At 50.6% G+C, this 22,691-nt stretch overlaps 1 protein-coding gene across 1 annotated transcript; it reads right to left on the bottom strand.

Moving 5' to 3' along the window:
* Positions 1–96: 96 nt before the first annotated feature.
* ppp2r5d (protein phosphatase 2, regulatory subunit B', delta) lies at positions 97–22,691 on the bottom strand. The gene is made up of 17 exons (XM_034609125.1): positions 22,399–22,691; positions 15,227–15,310; positions 14,158–14,329; positions 11,293–11,492; positions 9,875–9,985; positions 9,359–9,451; positions 9,150–9,280; positions 8,642–8,701; positions 8,197–8,305; positions 8,065–8,118; positions 7,749–7,919; positions 6,697–6,824; positions 6,259–6,360; positions 6,038–6,110; positions 764–811; positions 424–534; positions 97–349 (listed from the first exon to the last, which is right to left on the bottom strand). Exons 1-17 carry the CDS (start codon positions 22,423–22,425, stop codon positions 221–223), a joined length of 1,803 nt encoding a protein of 600 aa, XP_034465016.1. The 5' UTR covers positions 22,426–22,691; the 3' UTR covers positions 97–220.

The following is a 22,691-nucleotide window of genomic DNA, read 5'->3' as shown; positions in this document are numbered from 1 at the left end:
AAGCGATGGCGAGGACAGGGCGGAGGTTTGACACTGTCCTTCTTGTTGTCAGCCACCAGGGGCAGAGGTGAGAGGCCTTTTCTTTTTTTTTCTTAGAACACTGCGTCAGCTCCGCCCTCACCTGACCCCGGAACAGCGTCTCCACGACAACGTTAACTTCCTCCCCTAAGAAACGGACAGGAGGGAAGCGGGTTTTTGCAAAGAAGGAGCCGCCCCCCGGTCAGAGAGCCTCCTGATTGGCTGTCAGATACTCCTCCGCTCTCTTATGAGCCTCCAGAGCTTTGATGGTGAAGACGTCCTGAGGAAGTTCAGACTTTCTCCTCATCAGAGCCTGGTCCTTCTTCACACCCTGAGACACACATAGGCTGTTACACAACTAGTGTGTGTGTGTCACTGTGTTTCACTGTGTGTGTCTGTGTGTACCTGTGAGGCCTCACTCTCCACTGTCTTCTTCAGTAGCTGAATGTCTTCAACTGTCGGAGTTTCTATTTCCATCGAGTACACAGCTACAGTACTGTCACTGTACAACATGTACTGTACACACACAGACAAACACACACAGTATGCAAAACATTAGTGTCCAGATAAAAAACTGATCAGATGATTTTAGATGAAATATCTTTTTAAATTAAAAATATAAATCTTTCTTTTATAAATTATAAATATGACGTCATCAGGACAGATTCAGATCAATCACATACTGATCATCAATAAATAATCAATCAATTCAATAATTCAATAACTAATCAACTAAAAACCTGACCTCATCCTGTGGGGGGAGTCCAGGGCGGAGAGGGTGGAGCTTGTTGGTCTGAAGGTCAAAAAGAACACAGTCATTTAGAGAGGGGACAGTGAGGAGACAGGTGAGGGGACAGGTGATGGGACACGTGAGGAGACAGGTGAGGGGACACGTGAGGAGACAGGTGATGGGACACGTGAGGAGACAGGCGAGGGGACTGTGAGGAGACAGGTGAGGGGACAGTGAGGAGACAGGTGATGGGACACGTGAGGAGACAGGCGAGGGGACTGGTGAGGGGACAGTGAGGAGACAGGTGAGGAGACAGGCGAGGGGACAGTGAGGAGACAGGTGAGGGGACAGGTGAGGAGACAGGTGAGGGGACAGTGAGGAGACAGGTGAGGGGACAGGTGAGGAGACAGGTGATGGGACACGTGAGGAGACAGGCGAGGAGACAGGTGATGGGACACGTGAGGAGACAGGTGAGGGGACAGGTGAGGAGACAGGTGAGGGGACTGTGAGGAGACAGGTGAGGGGACAGGTGAGGAGACAGGTGAGGAGACAGGTGATGGGACACGTGAGGAGACAGGTGATGGGACACGTGAGGAGACAGGTGAGGGGACAGGTGAGGAGACAGGTGAGGGGACTGTGAGGAGACAGGTGAGGGGACAGGTGAGGAGACAGGTGAGGAGACAGGTGATGGGACACGTGAGGAGACAGGTGATGGGACACGTGAGGAGACAGGTGAGGGGACAGGTGAGGGGACAGGTGAGGAGACAGGTGATGGGACACGTGAGGAGACAGGTGAGGGGACAGGTGAGGAGACAGGTGAGGGGACTGTGAGGGGACAGGTGAGGAGACAGGTGAGGAGACAGGTGATGGGACACGTGAGGAGACAGGTGATGGGACACGTGAGGAGACAGGTGAGGGGACTGTGAGGAGACAGGTGAGGGGACAGGTGAGGAGACAGGCGATGGGACACGTGAGGAGACAGGCGAGGGGACTGTGAGGAGACAGGTGAGGGGACAGTGAGGAGACAGGTGATGGGACACGTGAGGAGACAGGTGATGGGACACGTGAGGAGACAGGTGAGGGGACAGGTGAGGAGACAGGTGATGGGACACGTGAGGAGACAGGTGATGGGACACGTGAGGAGACAGGTGAGGGGACAGGTGAGGGGACAGGTGATGGGACACGTGAGGAGACAGGCGAGGGGACTGTGAGGAGACATGTGAGGGGACAGGTGAGGAGACATGTGAGGGGACAGTGAGGAGACATGTGAGGAGACAGGCGAGGGGACTGTGAGGAGACAGGTGAGGAGACAGGTGATGGGACACGTGAGGAGACAGGTGATGGGACACGTGAGGAGACAGGTGAGGGGACAGGTGATGGGACACGTGAGGAGACAGGCGAGGGGACTGTGAGGAGACATGTGAGGGGACATGTGAGGAGACAGGTGAGGAGACATGTGAGGGGACAGTGAGGAGACATGTGAGGAGACAGGCGAGGGGACTGTGAGGAGACAGGTGAGGGGACAGGTGATGGGACACGTGAGGAGACACGTGAGGAGACAGGTGAGGGTACTGTGAGGAGACAGGTGAGGAGACAGTGAGGAGACAGGTGAGGGAACAGTGAGGAGACAGGTGAGGGGACAGTGAGGAGACATGTGAGGAGACAGGTGATGGGACACGTGAGGAGACAGGCGAGGGGACTGTGAGGAGACATGTGAGGGGACATGTGAGGAGACAGGTGAGGGGACAGTGAGGAGACAGGTGAGGAGACAGGTGATGGGACACGTGAGGAGACAGGTGAGGGGACAGGTGAGGAGACATGTGAGGAGACAGGTGATGGGACAGGTGAGGAGACAGGTGATGGGACACATGAGGAGACAGGTGATGGGACACGTGAGGAGACAGGTGAGGGGACAGGTGATGGGACACGTGAGGAGACAGGCGAGGGGACTGTGAGGAGACATGTGAGGGGACATGTGAGGAGACAGGTGAGGAGACATGTGAGGGGACAGTGAGGAGACATGTGAGGAGACAGGCGAGGGGACTGTGAGGAGACAGGTGAGGGGACAGGTGAGGGGACAGGTGATGGGACACGTGAGGAGACACGTGAGGAGACAGGTGAGGGTACTGTGAGGAGACAGGTGAGGGGATAGTGAGGAGACAGTGAGGAGACAGGTGAGGGAACAGTGAGGAGACAGGTGAGGGGACAGTGAGGAGACATGTGAGGAGACAGGTGATGGGACACGTGAGGAGACAGGCGAGGGGACTGTGAGGAGACATGTGAGGGGACATGTGAGGAGACAGGTGAGGGGACAGTGAGGAGACATGTGAGGAGACAGGTGATGGGACACGTGAGGAGACAGGTGAGGGGACAGGTGAGGAGACATGTGAGGAGACAGGTGATGGGACAGGTGAGGAGACAGGTGATGGGACACATGAGGAGACAGGTGATGGGACACGTGAGGGGACAGGTGATGGGACACGTGAGGAGACAGGCGAGGGGACTGTGAGGAGACATGTGAGGGGACATGTGAGGAGACAGGTGAGGAGACATGTGAGGGGACAGTGAGGAGACATGTGAGGAGACAGGCGAGGGGACTGTGAGGAGACAGGTGAGGGGACAGGTGAGGGGACAGGTGATGGGACACGTGAGGAGACACGTGAGGAGACAGGTGAGGGTACTGTGAGGAGACAGGTGAGGGGATAGTGAGGAGACAGTGAGGAGACAGGTGAGGGAACAGTGAGGAGACAGGTGAGGGGACAGTGAGGAGACATGTGAGGAGACAGGTGATGGGACACGTGAGGAGACAGGCGAGGGGACTGTGAGGAGACATGTGAGGGGACATGTGAGGAGACATGTGAGGGGACATGTGAGGAGACAGGTGAGGAGACATGTGAGGGGACAGTGAGGAGACATGTGAGGAGACAGGCGAGGGGACTGTGAGGAGACAGGTGAGGGGACAGGTGAGGGGACAGGTGATGGGACACGTGAGGAGACACGTGAGGAGACAGGTGAGGGTACTGTGAGGAGACAGGTGAGGGGATAGTGAGGAGACAGTGAGGAGACAGGTGAGGGAACAGTGAGGAGACAGGTGAGGGGACAGTGAGGAGACATGTGAGGAGACAGGCGAGGGGACTGTGAGGAGACAGGTGAGGGGACAGGTGAGGGGACAGGTGATGGGACACGTGAGGAGACACGTGAGGAGACAGGTGAGGGTACTGTGAGGAGACAGGTGAGGGGATAGTGAGGAGACAGTGAGGAGACAGGTGAGGGAACAGTGAGGAGACATGTGAGGGGACAGTGAGGAGACATGTGAGGAGACAGGTGATGGGACACGTGAGGAGACAGGTGAGGGGACAGGTGAGGAGACATGTGAGGAGACAGGTGAGGGAACAGTGAGGAGACAGGTGAGGGGACAGTGAGGAGACATGTGAGGAGACAGGTGATGGGACACGTGAGGAGACAGGTGAGGGGACAGGTGAGGAGACAGGTGATGGGACACGTGAGGAGACAGGCGAGGGGACTGTGAGGAGAAAGGTGAGGGGACAGGTGAGGAGACAGGTGATGGGACACGTGAGGAGACAGGCGAGGGGACTGTGAGGAGACAGGTGAGGGGACAGTGAGGAGACAGGTGAGGAGACAGGTGATGGGACACGTGAGGAGACAGGTGATGGGACACGTGAGGAGACAGGTGAGGGGACAGTGAGGAGACATGTGAGGAGACAGGTGATGGGACACGTGAGGAGACAGGCGAGGGGACTGTGAGGAGACATGTGAGGGGACATGTGAGGAGACAGGTGAGGGGACAGTGAGGAGACATGTGAGGAGACAGGTGATGGGACACGTGAGGAGACAGGTGAGGGGACAGGTGAGGAGACATGTGAGGAGACAGGTGAGGGAACAGTGAGGAGACAGGTGAGGGGACAGTGAGGAGACATGTGAGGAGACAGGTGATGGGACACGTGAGGAGACAGGTGAGGGGACAGGTGAGGAGACAGGTGATGGGACACGTGAGGAGACAGGCGAGGGGACTGTGAGGAGACAGGTGAGGGGACAGGTGAGGAGACAGGTGATGGGACACGTGAGGAGACAGGCGAGGGGACTGTGAGGAGACAGGTGAGGGGACAGTGAGGAGACAGGTGAGGAGACAGGTGATGGGACACGTGAGGAGACAGGTGATGGGACACGTGAGGAGACAGGTGAGGGGACAGGTGAGGAGACAGGTGATGGGACACGTGAGGAGACAGGTGATGGGACACGTGAGGGGACAGGTGAGGGGACAGGTGATGGGACACGTGAGGAGACAGGCGAGGGGACTGTGAGGAGACATGTGAGGGGACATGTGAGGAGACAGGTGAGGAGACATGTGAGGGGACAGTGAGGAGACATGTGAGGAGACAGGCGAGGGGACTGTGAGGAGACAGGTGAGGGGACAGGTGAGGGGACAGGTGATGGGACACGTGAGGAGACACGTGAGGAGACAGGTGAGGGTACTGTGAGGAGACAGGTGAGGGGATAGTGAGGAGACAGTGAGGAGACAGGTGAGGGAACAGTGAGGAGACAGGTGAGGGGACAGTGAGGAGACAGGTGAGGGGACAGTGAGGAGACATGTGAGGAGACAGGTGATGGGACACGTGAGGAGACAGGCGAGGGGACTGTGAGGAGACATGTGAGGAGACAGGTGAGGGAACAGTGAGGAGACAGGTGAGGGGACAGTGAGGAGACAGGTGATGGGACACGTGAGGAGACAGGCGAGGGGACTGTGAGGAGACATGTGAGGAGACAGGTGAGGGAACAGTGAGGAGACAGGTGAGGGGACAGTGAGGAGACATGTGAGGAGACAGGTGATGGGACACGTGAGGAGACAGGCGAGGGGACTGTGAGGAGACATGTGAGGGGACAGTGAGGAGACATGTGAGGGGACAGTGAGGAGACATGTGAGGAGACAGGTGATGGGACACGTGAGGAGACAGGCGAGGGGACTGTGAGGAGACATGTGAGGAGACAGTGAGGAGACAGGCGAGGGGACTGTGAGGAGACATGTGAGGAGACAGGTGAGGGAACAGTGAGGAGACATGTGAGGAGACAGGTGATGGGACACGTGAGGAGACAGGCGAGGGGACAGTGAGGAGACACGTGAGGAGACAGGTGAGGGTACTGTGAGGAGACATGTGAGGGGACAGGCGAGGGGACACGTGAGGAGACACGTGAGGAGACAGGTGAGGGTACTGTGAGGAGACATGTGAGGGGACAGGCGAGGGGACAGTGAGGAGACATGTGAGGACGTACCTGTGGGTTCTGTTGGGCCAGCTCTTTGATCTTGTGCCAGATCTCCTCTCTCTCCTTCACTTTGTATTTCTCTCTAAAGGAAACAATACAAAAACTTCATCAGTCAATCAGAAAGTTGACATTCACAGGTGACATCACTGAATGACACAATAGCTGCTGCAATTCATCAATTACCAATAATCAAAACAACAATAATGAATCAGTGTGTGTCTGTGTGTTACTTCTGTTTCTCAGCCTTGTACTGTTGTGTACAGTCGTCAAACAGTTTCTGGTTCATTTCCATGAAGAGTTTCAGAGCGTTGTAGATCAGACCATGGATCGTCCTGAGGAAGAGGAGGAGGAAGAGTACTTCAGGAAGCAGCTTCAGTTCTTTGTTTTGTTTCCTGATCAATAACAGATAATTCAATATTTACAGAAACATTTCTACGTTTTTTTATGTTCATGTTTTCATTCAGTGCACAGCTGGCCTAGCTTAGCTTAGCACGAAGAGTGAACAATAACTAAACTGTGTTTCAGTTTGAGCCAGAGCAGCAGTAAACGATCAGAATGTGTATGTGGAGTATTGATCCTGTATTGATTAGTATGAGTTTGTGTGTGTGTGTGTGTGTGTGTGTGTGTGTCTGTGTGTGTGTGTGTGTGTGTGTGTGTGTGTGTGTTACTTGTTCCAGTGGCTCTTGGAGTTCTTGTAGAGAGCAGGAAACATGATGGGGAGGATCACGGTGGCGTTGTCACTGATCAGACTCATGATGTACTCGTTATTCCAGTAATACAACGCTCGCTCTGCCACCTGCACAGATGACATGATCATCATCGTAATCATCATCATCTTCATCATCACCATCACCTTCACCTTCATCATCATCACCATCACCATCACCTTCACCTTCATCATCTTCATCATCACCTTCACCTTCATCATCATCATCATCACCATCACCTTCACCTTCATCATCATCACCATCACCTTCACCTTCATCATCATCATCATCACCTTCACCTTCACCTTCATCATCATCACCATCACCTTCACCTTCATCATCATCACCATCACCATCACCTTCACCTTCATCATCATCACCATCACCTTCACCTTCATCATCATCATCATCACCTTCAATATATCAATCAATCAAATTTAATTTGTATAGCCCATATTCACAAATCACAGTTTGTCTCATAGGCTTTAACAAGGTGAGACATCCTCTGTTCTTAACCCTCAACAAGAGTAAGTGGTGATGACGACCTTCATCACCATCATCAGCACCACTGTCATCATCATCACCGACATCATCATCCCCTTCATGGTCATCATCCCCATCTTCATCCCCATCATCATCATCATCATCATCAGACAGGTGAGGACAGACAGGACCAGAACCCTTGTTAATCACTTGAGTTTTGAACATACATCAGCGTGGCTGTGGCTCAGGAGATAGAGCAGGTCGTCCTCTGGTTCGAATCCCAGTCTTCCCCTTCCACATACCTAAGTGTCCTTGGGCAAGATACTGGCCCCCGAATGGCCCCCGATGTCTGTGCCGATCTCATAGAGAAAGTGCTGCACTTAGATCCAGTGTATGAATGTGTGTGTGAATGGGTGAACGGTAAAAACTGTGCCGTAAAGGGCTTTGAGTGTCATCAAGAATAGATAATAAAATACAACTGTACCATCAACTGTAAAATAACTACAGATGTTCAGTTGAGGTGTTGTTACCTGGAAGTGTGGGCTGGACACACACTTGGCGAGCTGTCTGAAGAGCGGCTCCTGGACTTTGACAAACTCTGACGGCTCAATGACGTCCAGGATCTCCTCCAGTTCGTTCAGGAACATCACCTCCTTTGGACTGTGAGTCTTTGGCCAGAACTTCAGCAGACCTATGATCACCTGCAAGGTGTGAAACATATGTGCTTCTACATGTTACACACATCACACAGGTGCCCACCCTCTACATTACTATAAAAACAACATGGCCCATCAACAGCAGCAGTTCTGACTGTGTTGTCATGGAAACAGAGGAGGTTCAACTCACCGGTTCGGTGAGGCTGCTGTCCTTCTCCAGGAACTGGACCACACAGTACGCCAGCTGAGGAGAGACACTCACATGGTTACATCCAGTCCTGATGACATCACTGATGATGTCACAGACAATGTGAGGACTGACCTGAGGGTGGTAGACGCTCAGAGACTTGACTTTGTGAAGGGGCAACAAAACTCGAATCAGAAACATCTTGTGTTCTTCTTTCAACGGTAGAGCGAAGCCATTGATAATACTGAGAGAGAGACAGAGAGAGAGACAGAGGGACAGAAAGAGACAGAGAGAGACACATAGAGAGACAGAGAGAGAGAGAGAAAAAGACAGACAGAAAGAGAAAAAGACAGACAGAGAGAAAGAGAGAGAGACAGATGGACAGAAAGAGACAGAGAGAGACACATAGAGAGACAGAGAGAGAGAGAGAAAAAGACAGACAGAAAGAGAAAAAGACAGACAGAGAGAAAGAGAGAGAGACAGATGGACAGAAAGAGACAGAGAGAGACAGAGAGAGAGAAAAATTAAACATGTTACACGGAAACAGTTGTTTGTGTATATGTGTGCGTGTGTGTGTTACCTGCCCAGTATCTCCAGCAGCTCAGCGATTCCGTTGTGATGTTCTGTCTCATAAATAAATCTGTAAAACATCAGAACCACATTCATGATTGTATTAGAGCTGCACGACATTAGGACAATTTGTGATTGGCAATAACGTTGTTTAATATCGCGATGGCGATACGACTTGCAATAAATAAACAAACATTCCCTGGCTATGGACGCAGAGACTACGGACAGCTATACAGCCGTCTCTCCGCCCGCGAGCGCAATGCATGATGGGATATGTTGCTTGGTTGGTGACCATCGGTTGTACAAAACTTTTCATGATGCATTGTGGGAAACGATATATAGGGTGTAAATAAATTCACCAAACATTCAGAAATACAAAATGGCGAATTCACTATATAGTCATTAGTGAGTGATTTCAGACAAAGTTCGTGAGACCAGACTGTTTAATTTGAGTGTGATCTGTCACCATGGAGTGTGTATGTGCTGTCAGCTGCTGTGATCTCAGTGCAGGTTCTAACCTGTAGAAGATGTTGTTGATCTGGCGGCGGATGTAGGCTCGGAGGCCGAGGAACTTGCCGTAGATGCGGTGGAGGATGGTCTTCAGAAAGTCTCTCTCTCTGGGGTCCTCGCTGTCGAACAGCTCCAGAAGCTTCAACATGTCAACAAACCCAGAGTCAAAGTCTCATACGTCATCGTGTCAAACGTCAACACATTGATCTGTTCTTACCGACATAACAAACTTCTGGTCGATGTATTTTTTGGCGACGTTTGGCTGAAAATCTGGAGACTCCAGAAAACGAAGGAAGAACTCGTACACGAGCTGTGGAGACAAACACGGTTTATAAAAAACATCAATAACCATATATAGTGGCCTATAAAGATGATCAGTGACTGTATATAAAGATGATCAGTGACTGTATATAAAGATGATCAGTGACTGTATATAAAGATGATCAGTGACTGTATATAAAGACCATCAGTGACTGTATATAAAGATGATCAGTGACTGTATATAAAGATGATCAGTGACTGTATATAAAGATGATCAGTGACTGTATATAAAGATGATCACTTAAACCCTGAATGTCTTAACCCTCATCAGCCCATTGAAAAAGTGAGGACAGTCCAAAATGTGCTCACTCTGTAGGTCTATGTTTAAAATGGTACGCACGCACGCGCACGCACACACACACGCGCACACGCACACGCACACGCACACACACACACACACACACACACACACCTGCAGGTGAGGCCAGGCAGCCTCCAGCGTGGGTTCGTCCTCCTCGGGATCAAACTCTGCTCCGGTCGGGTTTGATGACGGAGGAAGAGTCCGGAACAAGTTCACTGAAAACTGAACAAAAACACACAACTGTCACGACCACACTCAGCTGCGTTGTAACGTTAACACTACGACAATGTTAACATCACAGCACCTTTCAAAATCAGGTTACGAGCGGCTCTGGCTGAGATGATTATTATTTCAGAAATTAAAACTACAAAAATGAAACAATAAAAATAAGAAACAACTAGAATCACCGCCAACCAGTGCAGTTTCCGTGTAGATATTTCAAGATAATTTTAGTTTTCCAGATTCATATAAGGTCACGGTGACCTTTACCTTTGACGAGTGAAATGTAATCAATTCATCTTCCAAGTGACAACTGATATCCAATCAGTTAATCAGTGAGTCCAAGTGAACATGTGAGACAAATTTATAAGAATTCAGATGTTCCTGTGATATTACATTCACATGTGTTTGAGAGGTCAGAGTGACCTTTGACCTTTGGCCACATCCTGGAGTCCATGTGAATATTTGTACAAAATTTCAAGAAATTCTCTCAAGGCGTTCATGAGAATGGGACGGACGGACAACCTGAAAACATAAAGCCTCCAGTCACTGGCTGAGGCATGAAGAGTGACATTAAAAGACAGGTGTTTTTAAACTCAGGGTTTAAAGGTCCAGTGTGGAGGATTTAGGTGAACGGGATCTATTGACCCTAACCCTAACCCTTTTATATAAAATAATCCTATTGATGTTTTCATGAGTGTGTTTCATCTACATTATACAAATTGTTGTTTTATTTACCCTGGAATGGACCTTTATATTGAAATACTCTATATCTACATCAGGGGGGGGTCCCCTCTATGGAGACCGCCATGTTTCTTGTTGTAGCCCAGACTGGACAAACTAAACCCTTTGAGTTTTTATGAAAACTGAAGGTTACCACAGGTTCTCTTTCATGTTTGGAAGGGGGGGGGGGGGGGGGGGGGGGGGGGGGGTGTTCAGCTGCAACATGACACGTCACCACTAGAGGTCACTAAATTCTACACACTGCAACTTTAAGTTGATCAGACAATTAAAATTATTTATCCAACTTTTAAAAACATAGTTACAATGTGCAATTTAAAATCAGGATAAAGAATCTTCAAGAGTAATAAGACATTTAAATTAGATAATTCTTAGATTATCAATAATCAATCACAGGATCCATCAGTTTCATCGTTTGAAAAGTTTGTTATAATCAATAACTGATATTGATTTAAGGTCATGCTGCTGCTGTTTGTTTGAATTATCTTTATTAAACTTCATAGATCTGATAAACATGAAACTCAGCAGGGTCACAACGTGCGTTTGTGTGAGTGTGTGTGGTCTGTCACCATGACGACGGCCTCAGGGTAGATGCAATCGGTCACCACGTCACTGTTGTGTGTGATATACTCGACCATCTCGTTGAGCCCCGCCCTCTTCACCTCTTTGTATTTGAGGTCACTGAGTGGGTCGCTGACGAAATCGAACAGGACGCAGCACTGACGCAGCTTCTGCACAAACAGCTCCTCACACTCCTCCGGGGGCGCATCTGGGGGGGGCAGGTATTATGACACTGAGACAAAACATACAAGCTACCAGCTGACAGACGTTAGTCTGATTGGCCACAGAGGGACATAAAGAGTTGCTGTGCATCAGGTCAACGTCAGGTTAACATCAGGCTACCATCTGGTTAACTGTACTACGAAGCAGGATTTGTGGTTATCGGGGTAACATCAGGTTGAATTTAGAGTTTTCAGTCCTACGAAGCTTGTTCACTTCTTATCTGGGTAAATCACCATTGTAACTTATCTCCAACTTAACTTGGAGCAGGTTATCTGTTCAGCATAAGAGATCGAACAGTATAAAGCTCCGCCCACTGACCAATCCCTTCCTTTGAAACATGACATCATGTTCTTAGAGGATCTGTGGAGCTGGTGTGGATTGTTCGAGTCTCTGAGGAGGACCAGGGTCTTCAGAGACCCACAAGATCCTTTCAGCTCCTCTGATGAGTTTATGAAAGATCTAGATCCTCATCGGATGTTAGTGTGATGAAAACCTGACGTGGGCCTGTACTAAGAAGTGAGTTCAACATACCCAGGATATCTTTCAGTTATCCAGCTCGACTTAACCTTACACACACAGTCAGGCTAAGTGGTCACATGAAACCCAGGTTTTCCTCTAGGTATGAGTGAGCATTATCCAGAATAAAAGAAACAGGTACAGCTAATGAATGCAGTAGGAACAGCTGGTAAAACATCTGTGATTATGTTGATGTGTTTTTATAGTAAAACTCTCTCTGCTCCCTGTATTGATATCATGTCCTCAGACAAACAACGTGCAATGGCCTCTGTTTATTCTTTGTTGCGCTTTGATGTTCTCTCATTATGAGTAACACTTGCTAAACTTTGATGAATGAATGTCTGTTTTGCTGCCACTTGACTTAACGCGAGTAGTTTAACGCTAGATTTATAGAACTCTCCTTATATATCTTTGTGGTTGTGTTGTAGGTGGCTATGGAGATTAGTCGTTATTCCTCTGGTGGTTGCCACAAGTTTTTGGTTCACTCTTGTATCCAAAATATTTCCAAATAACAGACTGTTATTTAACTGTTTTTTTTAGCCACAAGTTCTTCTTCATCGCCCACATTTTCCGTTTCATCTCTCTCCCTCCATCACAATCTCCATGTGCTAAAACCACCTCAGCCACTAGCATCTAGGGCAGTCAGGCTCCATCTGATTGGCCATATATACACGACATGTATCTAGCTGGCTGATCGTGATAATAATGGTGGATCCTGTATCATGTTGGCATCTGATAGTGGTGGTGGACCAGGACCGAGGTGGCAGCTGATGGTGGATCCTGATGGTGGCAGTGGACAATGACTGTGGACGATGGTGGATCCTGATCTTGATGGTGGATCCTGATCGTGGTGGATCCTGATCGTGGTGGATCCTGATCGTGGTGGATCCTGATCTTGATGGTGGATCCTGATCTTGATGGTGGATCCTGATCGTGGTGGTGGATCCTGATCGTGGTGGATCCTGACCATAGACTATGATCACACCAAGTCTGCTTGATATATAATATTTCTCCTCAGATACTCGACCATTACTGACAATAATCCATCAGTTCATTGACCTTCAGCTACAAAGTGTTTATTCTAATCAAAGCTGTAAATACTCTGATCTCTCTGATGTTCTCTGTTCCACGGGACATCTGTTCACTTGTGTCCGTCCTGGGAGACGGGTCCTCACATGTGTCTCTGAGGTTTCTACCTTCTTTACCTGTTAAAGGTTTTAGTAGTTTGACTCTTGTTGAGGGTTAAGAACAGAGGATGTCTCACCTTGTTGAAGCCTATGAGACAAACTGGGATTTGTGAATATGAGACTATACAAATAAAATTTGATTGATTGATATATTGACATGCAGAGTGTGAATGCACGGCACATCTATTTCTATTTGGCCTTTATATTCCTTTCGGAACATAGGCCATTAATGAATTGTTTCCACCCTCGTCTGTCTTGAGCCATCCTCTCCAGCTGTTTCCACGTCAGCCCTTTCTTCTTGAATTCCTGCTCTGTGCTCCTTCTCCAGGTGTTTTTGGGTCGTCCTCTACCCCGTTTGCCTTGTGGGTTCCATGTCAGTGCCTGTTTTGTTATTTCTGTTGTGTTTCTTCGTAGTGTGTGTCCAATCCAGCTCCATTTTCTCCTTAACAGCTGTATTTCTACTGTTTCTTGTTTTGTGCATTCCCACAGGTTGATGTTGCTAATTGTGTTTGGCCAGAAGACTCCAAGGATGCGTCTTAGGCAGTGGTTTATGAAGGTTTGCAGTTTGTTTGTGATGTTAGTGGTGGTTCTCCAGGTTTCGGAGCCATAGAGCAGCACGGTTTTAACGTTTAACGCTTCGTCTTGACAAGACGAAGCACGGCACATGGAGCACCATTAATCACTGTTCAAGCTGTTTTTTGCAATGCGTATATATCGCACATGTTGATATCGCGATGACAGTAAGATTTAGATATATTGTGCAGCCCTAATCCTGGGTATGTAGAACTCACTTTGAAATACAGGCCCCAGGTCAATGTCAAGCTAACATCAAGTTAATGTCGGGCTGTCATCTGGTTAACATCAAGTTAATGTCGGGCTGTCATCTGGTTAACATCAAGTTAATGTCGGGCTGTCATCTGGTTAACATCAAGTTAATGTCGGGCTAACCTTTGAGCGCAGGGAGCTTCTGTAGCTCTCGGTTGTTGGTGAGGCTGAAGCGTGACGAGCTCTGACGACGTTCCCTCTTCACCAGCTGAGCTCCTCCTGAATATTTGATCTTGTTGAGCTGCGTGGGAGGAGGCGTGCTGTTACTGGGACGTTTACTGCCACTCTGCTGCACCTGAACATGCAAAGAACACACACACGTTAAACTTGCCCTCATTGATGCATGGTGGAAGTTGTAATCCTGTAGTTAAACTGAGCAGACGACATTTCTCACTATACTCTGACCCAATCAATCAATAAAATTTGTATAGTCTCATTCACAAATCAAAGTTTGTCTCATAGATGTTAACAAGGAGCAACTTCCTCTGTTCCTAACTCAACAAGAGTAAAACTACCAAGAAAAAACCCCAATATCAACAGGAAAAGAACCATGGAAACCTGCGAGTCATGTGATGTCAGGTGACAACAAAAGATCTGATTGGTCAGTGGGCAGAGCTTTTTCTACACTATGTTATCTGGTTAAGTATCGGTTACAATGGCTATTAACACAGGTCAGAAGTGAACCACCATCGTATCCAGGTTTAAACCTGACTTTTGATTAGCTCGATAACCACAAACACTGCTTCTTGGGACAGAAACCAACAAATGAGCACTTAGGAAGGACCCGCCCTCCACCTTCAGTCTTCAACCGGAGAAGGGAACTTACAGCTGCTGAGGTCATGGTGAGGATGTTGTGACATTATGTTGTCTTTATGATGACATCATCATTTCTCAGAGACGCTAGATCTTAGACATTTAGAGACAAACGATGTCAGAGATTTTTACATTTCATTTAGCTGACGCTTTTATCCAAAGCGACTGAAAATAAGTGCATTCAACCAATAGGGTGCAAACCCAGAACAACAAGAATCAAGTGCGTTTGTCAGTTTCATTCATATATTGTCTCTGTGTGCGTGATCAGTCTCAGTGAGCAGCAGCTCTGTTACCGTGCAGATGTTTCTGTGTTGACTGACAGCTCTGAACAGGCGACCCTGAGCCATCATGCGTGTAGCGTGTTAAACATGTGACTCACCTCATCTGCGCTGTCTGTGGCATTATCTTTCCCGCAACTCGTGTTGCTGTTGCTCTTCGTGCTTTTGGCAGATTTGATTGTTTCCTGTGTGAATCAAACATAAAACATCACGTATCAAATTTGACGATTCTGTAGTGATGATGTGTGTGTGTGTGTGTGTGTGTGTGTGTGTGTGTGTGTGTGTGTGTGTGTGTTGAACAAGCCCCTGATGAGTCGATCAAATCCACCTGAACACATCACGACTTCAGTGGTAGAGGAAGTGATGAAAGATTATTGGTTATGATTTAATGATGACGATGATTAATGGTGTGATTTGATGATGGTGTGTTAATCATGATGATTTTGTGATGACGATGATTTATCTGCTCAAATATAAAATATATCTGTTATTCACAATCTGAATCCTCGAGCTTACTGATGAAGATAATTTCTTGTTGACCGGCCAATGAACCTGGTTCAGGACTGACTGACTGAGGGACATGGTTCAGGACTGACTGACTGACTTAGGGACATGGTTCAGGACTGACTGACTGAGGGACATGGTTCAGGACTGACTGACTGACTGAGGGACATGGTTCAGGACTGACTGACTGAGGGACCTGGTTCAGGACTGACTGACTGAGGGACATGGTTCAGGACTGACTGACTGAGGGACATGGTTCAGGACTGACTGACTGAGGGACCTGGTTCAGGACTGACTGAGGGACCTGGTTCAGGACTGACTGACTGACTGAGGGACCTGGTTCAGGACTGACTGACTTAGGGACATGGTTCAGGACTGACTGACTGAGGGACATGGTTCAGGACTGACTGACTGAGGGACCTGGTTCAGGACTGACTGACTGACTGAGGGACCTGGTTCAGGACTGACTGACTTAGGGACATGGTTCAGGACTGACTGACTGAGGGACATGGTTCAGGACTGACTGACTGACTGACTGAGGGACCTGGTTCAGGACTGACTGACTGAGGGACATGGTTCAGGACTGACTGACTGACTGACTGAGGGACATGGTTCAGGACTGACTGACTGAGGGACCTGGTTCAGGACTGACTGACTGAGGGACCTGGTTCAGGACTGACTGACTTAGGGACATGGTTCAGGACTGACTGACTGAGGGACATGGTTCAGGACTGACTGACTGACTGAGGGACCTGGTTCAGGACTGACTGACTGAGGGACATGGTTCAGGACTGACTGACTGACTGACTGACTGACTGAGGGACATGGTTCAGGACTGACTGACTGAGGGACATGGTTCAGGACTGACTGACTGAGGGACATGGTTCAGGACTGACTGACTGAGGGACCTGGTTCAGGACTGACTGACTGAGGGACATGGTTCAGGACTGACTGACTGACTGAGGGACATGGTTCAGGACTGACTGACTTAGGGACATGGTTCAGGAATGACTGACTGACTGAGGGACATGGTTCAGGACTGACTGACTGAGGGACATGGTTCAGGACTGACTGACTGAGGGACATGGTTCAGGACTGACTGACTGACTGAGGGACCTGGTTCAGGACTGACTGACTGAGGGACATGGTTCAGGACTGACTGACTGACTGACTGAGGGACCTGGTTCAGGACTGACTGACTTAGGGACATGGTTCAGGACTGACTGACTGAGGGACCTGGTTCAGGACTGACTGACTGAGGGACCTGGTTCAGGACTGACTGACTTAGGGACATGGTTCAGGACTGACTGACTGAGGGACATGGTTCAGGAATGACTGACTGACTGACTGACTGACTGACTGAGGGACATAGTTCAGGACTGACTGACTGAGGGACATGGTTCAGGACTGACTGACTGAGGGACATGGTTCAGGACTGACTGACTGAGGGACCTGGTTCAGGACTGACTGACTGACTGACTGAGGGACCTGGTTCAGGACTGACTGGCTGACTGAGGGACCTGGTTCAGGACTGACTGACTGACTGACTGACTGACTGAGGGACCTGGTTCAGGACTGACTGACTGACTGACTGAGGGACCTGGTTCAGGACTGACTGACTGACTGACTGAGGGACCTGGTTCAGGACTGACTGACTGAGGGACCTGGTTCAGGACTGACTGACTGAGGGACCTGGTTCAGGACTGACTGGCTGACTGAGGGACCTGGTTCAGGACTGACTGGCTGACTGAGGGACCTGGTTCAGGACGGACTGACTGACTGAGGGACCTGGTTCAGGACTGACTGACTGACTGAGGGACCTGGTTCAGGACTGACTGACTGAGGGACCTGGTTCAGGACTGACTGACTGATTGACTGAGGGACCTGGTTCAGGACTGACTGACTGATTGACTGAGGGACCTGGTTCAGGACTGACTGACTGACTGACTGAGGGACCTGGTTCAGGACTGACTGACTGACTGAGGGACCTGGTTCAGGACTGACTGACTTAGGGACATGGTTCAGGACTGACTGACTGAGGGACATGGTTCAGGACTGACTGACTGACTGACTGAGGGACCTGGTTCAGGACTGACTGACTGAGGGACATGGTTCAGGACTGACTGACTGACTGACTGAGGGACATGGTTCAGGACTGACTGACTGAGGGACCTGGTTCAGGACTGACTGACTGAGGGACCTGGTTCAGGACTGACTGACTTAGGGACATGGTTCAGGACTGACTGACTGAGGGACATGGTTCAGGACTGACTGACTGACTGAGGGACCTGGTTCAGGACTGACTGACTGAGGGACATGGTTCAGGACTGACTGACTGACTGACTGACTGAGGGACATGGTTCAGGACTGACTGACTGAGGGACATGGTTCAGGACTGACTGACTGAGGGACATGGTTCAGGACTGACTGACTGAGGGACCTGGTTCAGGACTGACTGACTGAGGGACATGGTTCAGGACTGACTGACTGACTGAGGGACATGGTTCAGGACTGACTGACTTAGGGACATGGTTCAGGAATGACTGACTGACTGAGGGACATGGTTCAGGACTGACTGACTGAGGGACATGGTTCAGGACTGACTGACTGAGGGACATGGTTCAGGACTGACTGACTGACTGACTGAGGGACCTGGTTCAGGACTGACTGACTGAGGGACATGGTTCAGGACTGACTGACTGACTGACTGAGGGACCTGGTTCAGGACTGACTGACTTAGGGACATGGTTCAGGACTGACTGACTGAGGGACCTGGTTCAGGACTGACTGACTGAGGGACCTGGTTCAGGACTGACTGACTTAGGGACATGGTTCAGGACTGACTGACTGAGGGACATGGTTCAGGAATGACTGACTGACTGACTGACTGACTGACTGAGGGACATAGTTCAGGACTGACTGACTGAGGGACATGGTTCAGGACTGACTGACTGAGGGACATGGTTCAGGACTGACTGACTGAGGGACCTGGTTCAGGACTGACTGACTGACTGACTGAGGGACCTGGTTCAGGACTGACTGGCTGACTGAGGGACCTGGTTCAGGACTGACTGACTGACTGACTGACTGACTGAGGGACCTGGTTCAGGACTGACTGACTGACTGACTGAGGGACCTGGTTCAGGACTGACTGACTGACTGACTGAGGGACCTGGTTCAGGACTGACTGACTGAGGGACCTGGTTCAGGACTGACTGACTGAGGGACCTGGTTCAGGACTGACTGGCTGACTGAGGGACCTGGTTCAGGACTGACTGGCTGACTGAGGGACCTGGTTCAGGACTGACTGACTGAGGGACATGGTTCAGGACTGACTGACTGAGGGACCTGGTTCAGGACTGACTGACTGACTGAGGGACCTGGTTCAGGACTGACTGACTGAGGGACCTGGTTCAGGACTGACTGACTGATTGACTGAGGGACCTGGTTCAGGACTGACTGACTGATTGACTGAGGGACCTGGTTCAGGACTGACTGACTGACTGACTGAGGGACCTGGTTCAGGACTGACTGACTGAGGGACATGGTTCAGAACTGACTGACTGACTGAGGGACATGGTTCAGGACTGACTGACTGACTGACTGAGGGACCTGGTTCAGGACTGACTGACTGAGGGACCTGGTTCAGGACTGACTGACTGAGGGACCTGGTTCAGGACTGACTGACTGAGGGACATGGTTCAGGACTGACTGACTGACTGACTGAGGGACCTGGTTCAGAACTGACTGACTGAGGGACCTGGTTCAGGACTGACTGACTGACTGACTGAGGGACCTGGTTCAGGACTGACTGACTGACTGACTGAGGGACCTGGTTCAGGACTGACTGACTGAGGGACATGGTTCAGAACTGACTGACTGAGGGACATGGTTCAGGACTGACTGACTGAGGGACCTGGTTCAGGACTGACTGACTGACTGACTGAGGGACCTGGTTCAGGACTGACTGACTGAGGGACCTGGTTCAGGACTGACTGACTGATTGACTGAGGGACCTGGTCCAGGACTGACTGACTGACTGACTGAGGGACATGGTTCAGGACTGACTGACTGAGGGACCTGGTTCAGGACTGACTGACTGAGGGACCTGGTTCAGGACTGACTGACTGACTGAGGGACCTGGTTCAGGACTGACTGACTGAGGGACCTGGTTCAGGACTGACTGACTGATTGACTGAGGGACCTGGTTCAGGACTGACTGACTGACTGACTGAGGGACCTGGTTCAGGACTGACTGACTGACTGACTGAGGGACCTGGTTCAGGACTGACTGACTGACTGACTGACTGAGGGACCTGGTTCAGGACTGACTGACTGAGGGACCTGGTTCAGAACTGACTGACTGAGGGACCTGGTTCAGGACTGACTGACTGACTGACTGAGGGACATGGTTCAGGACTGACTGACTGAGGGACCTGGTTCAGGACTGACTGACTGAGGGACCTGGTTCAGGACTGACTGACTGAGGGACCTGGTTCAGGACTGACTGACTGAGGGACCTGGTTCAGGACTGACTGACTGACTGAGGGACCTGGTTCAGGACTGACTGACTGACTGAGGGACCTGGTTCAGGACTGACTGACTGAGGGACCTGGTTCAGGACTGACTGACTGAGGGACCTGGTTCAGGACTGACTGACTGACTGAGGGACCTGGTTCAGGACTGACTGACTGACTGAGGGACCTGGTTCAGGACTGACTGACTGAGGGACCTGGTTCAGGACTGACTGACTGAGGGACCTGGTTCAGGACTGACTGACTGAGGGACCTGGTTCAGGACTGACTGACTGATTGACTGAGGGACCTGGTTCAGGACTGACTGACTGAGGGACCTGGTTCAGGACTGACTGACTGAGGGACATGGTTCAGGACTGACTGACTGACTGAGGGACATGGTTCAGGACTGACTGACTGACTGACTGAGGGACATGGTTCAGGACTGACTGACTGACTGACTGAGGGACCTGGTTCAGGACTGACTGACTGAGGGACCTGGTTCAGGACTGACTGACTGAGGGACCTGGTTCAGGACTGACTGACTGACTGACTGACTGACTGAGGGACCTGGTTCAGGACTGACTGACTGAGGGACCTGGTTCAGGACTGACTGACTGAGGGACCTGGTTCAGGACTGACTGACTGACTGAGGGACATGGTTCAGGACTGACTGACTGAGGGACCTGGTTCAGGACTGACTGACTGACTGACTGAGGGACCTGGTTCAGGACTGACTGACTGAGGGACCTGGTTCAGGACTGACTGACTGAGGGACCTGGTTCAGGACTGACTGACTGAGGGACCTGGTTCAGGACTGACTGACTGACTGAGGGACCTGGTTCAGGACTGACTGACTGACTGAGGGACCTGGTTCAGGACTGACTGACTGACTGAGGGACCTGGTTCAGGACTGACTGACTGAGGGACCTGGTTCAGGACTGACTGACTGAGGGACCTGGTTCAGGACTGACTGACTGACTGACCTGGTTCAGGACTGACTGACTGAGGGACCTGGTTCAGGACTGACTGACTGACTGAGGGACCTGGTTCAGGACTGACTGACTGAGGGACCTGGTTCAGGACTGACTGACTGATTGACTGAGGGACCTGGTTCAGGACTGACTGACTGACTGACTGAGGGACCTGGTTCAGGACTGACTGACTGACTGAGGGACCTGGTTCAGGACTGACTGACTGACTGACTGACTGAGGGACCTGGTTCAGGACTGACTGACTGAGGGACATGGTTCAGAACTGACTGACTGAGGGACATGGTTCAGGACTGACTGACTGACTGACTGACTGAGGGACATGGTTCAGGACTGACTGACTGAGGGACCTGGTTCAGGACTGACTGACTGAGGGACCTGGTTCAGGACTGACTGACTGAGGGACCTGGTTCAGGACTGACTGACTGACTGAGGGACCTGGTTCAGGACTGACTGACTGAGGGACCTGGTTCAGGACTGACTGACTGACTGAGGGACCTGGTTCAGGACTGACTGACTGACTGACCTGGTTCAGGACTGACTGACTGAGGGACCTGGTTCAGGACTGACTGACTGACTGAGGGACCTGGTTCAGGACTGACTGACTGAGGGACCTGGTTCAGGACTGACTGACTGACTGACTGAGGGACATGGTTCAGGACTGACTGACTGAGGGACCTGGTTCAGGACTGACTGACTGAGGGACCTGGTTCAGGACTGACTGACTGACTGACTGAGGGACCTGGTTCAGGACTGACTGACTGACTGAGGGACCTGGTTCAGGACTGACTGACTGAGGGACCTGGTTCAGGACTGACTGACTGAGGGACCTGGTTCAGGACTGGCTGACTGAGGGACCTGGTTCAGGACTGACTGACTGAGGGACCTGGTTCGGACGTGTTGCTGCTGTGAGGGGTTCTGGAGCTAACAGGAAAACAGCCTCTCTTCTGTCCCATGAATAATTGAGGCTTGAGGGGAGCGAGCAGCGACTCGTCCCCGGGGCTCCAGCTGCAGCAGCCCGGGTGATCGTCAACTAGTTCCCGGCCAGAACAGCAGGAGTTTGAACCAGATCAGGCGGCGGGTTCATAGGCGACACCCGCAGTCACACACTCTTCATCCGGCTAACAACTCTGCAGCGAACGGATAGCTTAGCCGTCCTGTGCTAGCGGGGCCTTAGCATGTTAGCTCTGCGCTGCTCGGTAAAACATACTCGGTCCCCGGTTATCTCTGCGGTTTCAGCGGGTAACGTCACCACAGACTCACCTTGTCCTTCTTGGTTTTGTTCGGCATCTTGAATCTGCGGCAGGGTGTGTTTTCCCGGAGGCTCCGTGATGCTCTTCCCCGGGAATCAGAAGCTGTCAGTCGGTCTGTGTCTGCTACCTTCGTCCGTCCCGGTGCCAAGTCATCTGATTGGCTGCCGGGGTGAGGATTTGCCTCGCGACCATAACATCACATGCAGGAATTATTATGATTGGGTTAGATGAGGGGGAGGCGGGGCTTCATTCTTCCCCAGCAACAAACACCTGGAGACTGAGGGTTGTGTGAGAGTGAGAGTG

The sequence above is a fragment of the Hippoglossus hippoglossus genome, chromosome 15 (assembly GCF_009819705.1).
Source record: "Hippoglossus hippoglossus isolate fHipHip1 chromosome 15, fHipHip1.pri, whole genome shotgun sequence".
NCBI lineage: Eukaryota > Metazoa > Chordata > Actinopteri > Pleuronectiformes > Pleuronectidae > Hippoglossus > Hippoglossus hippoglossus.
Note: the sequence above shows the minus strand (reverse complement) of the source record. Positions and strands in the feature narration are given on the sequence as shown.